The sequence below is a fragment of the Propithecus coquereli genome, unplaced genomic scaffold (genome assembly GCF_000956105.1).
Source record: "Propithecus coquereli isolate 6110/MARCELLA unplaced genomic scaffold, Pcoq_1.0 Scaffold42, whole genome shotgun sequence".
Classification (NCBI taxonomy): domain Eukaryota; kingdom Metazoa; phylum Chordata; class Mammalia; order Primates; family Indriidae; genus Propithecus; species Propithecus coquereli.
Window position 1 is genome coordinate 1,859,447 of NW_012149952.1, and position 1,242 is coordinate 1,860,688.

The following is a 1,242-nucleotide window of genomic DNA, read 5'->3' on the forward strand; positions in this document are numbered from 1 at the left end:
TTCTTTTTGCCATTAGCAAGCCTCGGAGATCTGGTGTGCGTTTCGGACCAGCCACATGTCAAGTGCTCAGTAGTCACGTTTTGGCCGGCAGTTGCCATACTGAACAGCACGGGTCCAGACTAAATGTAGATCCACACTGTCTACACTGGCTCATCCAGATGCTGTCTACACTACACACATGCACACACACACACAGAGCCTGTGTTAATTTCTCCAGCTCCCTGGGACACGCTCTATGCTGAAATCGATCACCCCCTACAACATTTTCAACCCTCGCCCCCACACGATAGCATCTGCTCTGATATCCCGATACGCTGTCTACACTGAGCCCAGCAACAATATCGACGCAAACTCTCCTACACATTGTCCATGCTGTCCCTCCCATCATTGTCTATACTGGCTACTGTCCCCCTGCCCAGGCAGTTGGTGCACTGATGACCTCAGGCCCTGTCTTTACTGGACGCTTCTCAACATTGTCACTGGTGTCTGAGATCTATACTGAGTCCACCCACCCCTCCAAAGACCCTGTCTCATCGGTCTTCCTCCTGAGGGCTTTGAAAAATCCTCTCTGTCGCTCACCTCTCATGTGAATGAGCAGGAGGCTGGAGCAGGCCCATCCAGGCCTCTCTCCTGCAGGACATGTCAGAGCCTTGAATATGCTGCCTTGCATCCAGACCTCTTTCCTGCAGGACATGTCAGAGCCTTGAATATGCTCCCGTGTGTCATGAGTACCCAAGAGGCCTTTGCTCACAGGACACCCCAGACACACCTGGACCAGGCTACTCAGGAAAACTAGCAGAGGAAGGCAGGTCCTGAGAAGCGCTCTCTGTGCCCCCACCTGACCAAGGACTCCCAGGCCTCTGCTCTCTGCCCCAGACCCTTCACAGGCCTCTGCCCCAGACCCTTCACAGGCCTCTCGCTCAGGCTGCTCCCCAAACACACTGAGGCCTTCTCCTACTGTGACATGAATTGCATGTATCTTTAGGCCCCTCTGAAGGCTCCTTGTCTCTGAACCTGTGTGTCCATTTATCCCCAGACCCCCCCGAGGTCAATATCTCCGGCTATGATGGCAGCTGGTACCTCGGCCAGAGTAAGGCCAGCCTGACCTGCGACGTCCGCAGCAATCCAGCGCCCACGCACTATCACTGGAGCACGTGAGTCTTGGGTAGACCTGGACCCCTGCGTCTGGGGGAGGAGGGGCTGGGGCTGGACCCCCGGGTCTGGGGGAGGAGGGGCTGGGGC

General features: G+C 56.1%; 1 protein-coding gene across 1 annotated transcript in view; it reads left to right on the forward strand.

The window, feature by feature from the left end:
• Positions 1 to 1,242, forward strand: part of PVR (poliovirus receptor) — a 17,557-nt gene that overhangs the window by 7,622 nt on the left and 8,693 nt on the right. Inside the window, exon 4 of the mRNA XM_012653235.1 lies at positions 1,037 to 1,154. Within this exon, the coding sequence (XP_012508689.1) occupies positions 1,037 to 1,154 (118 nt within the window). The remainder of the gene's footprint in view (positions 1 to 1,036; positions 1,155 to 1,242) is intronic.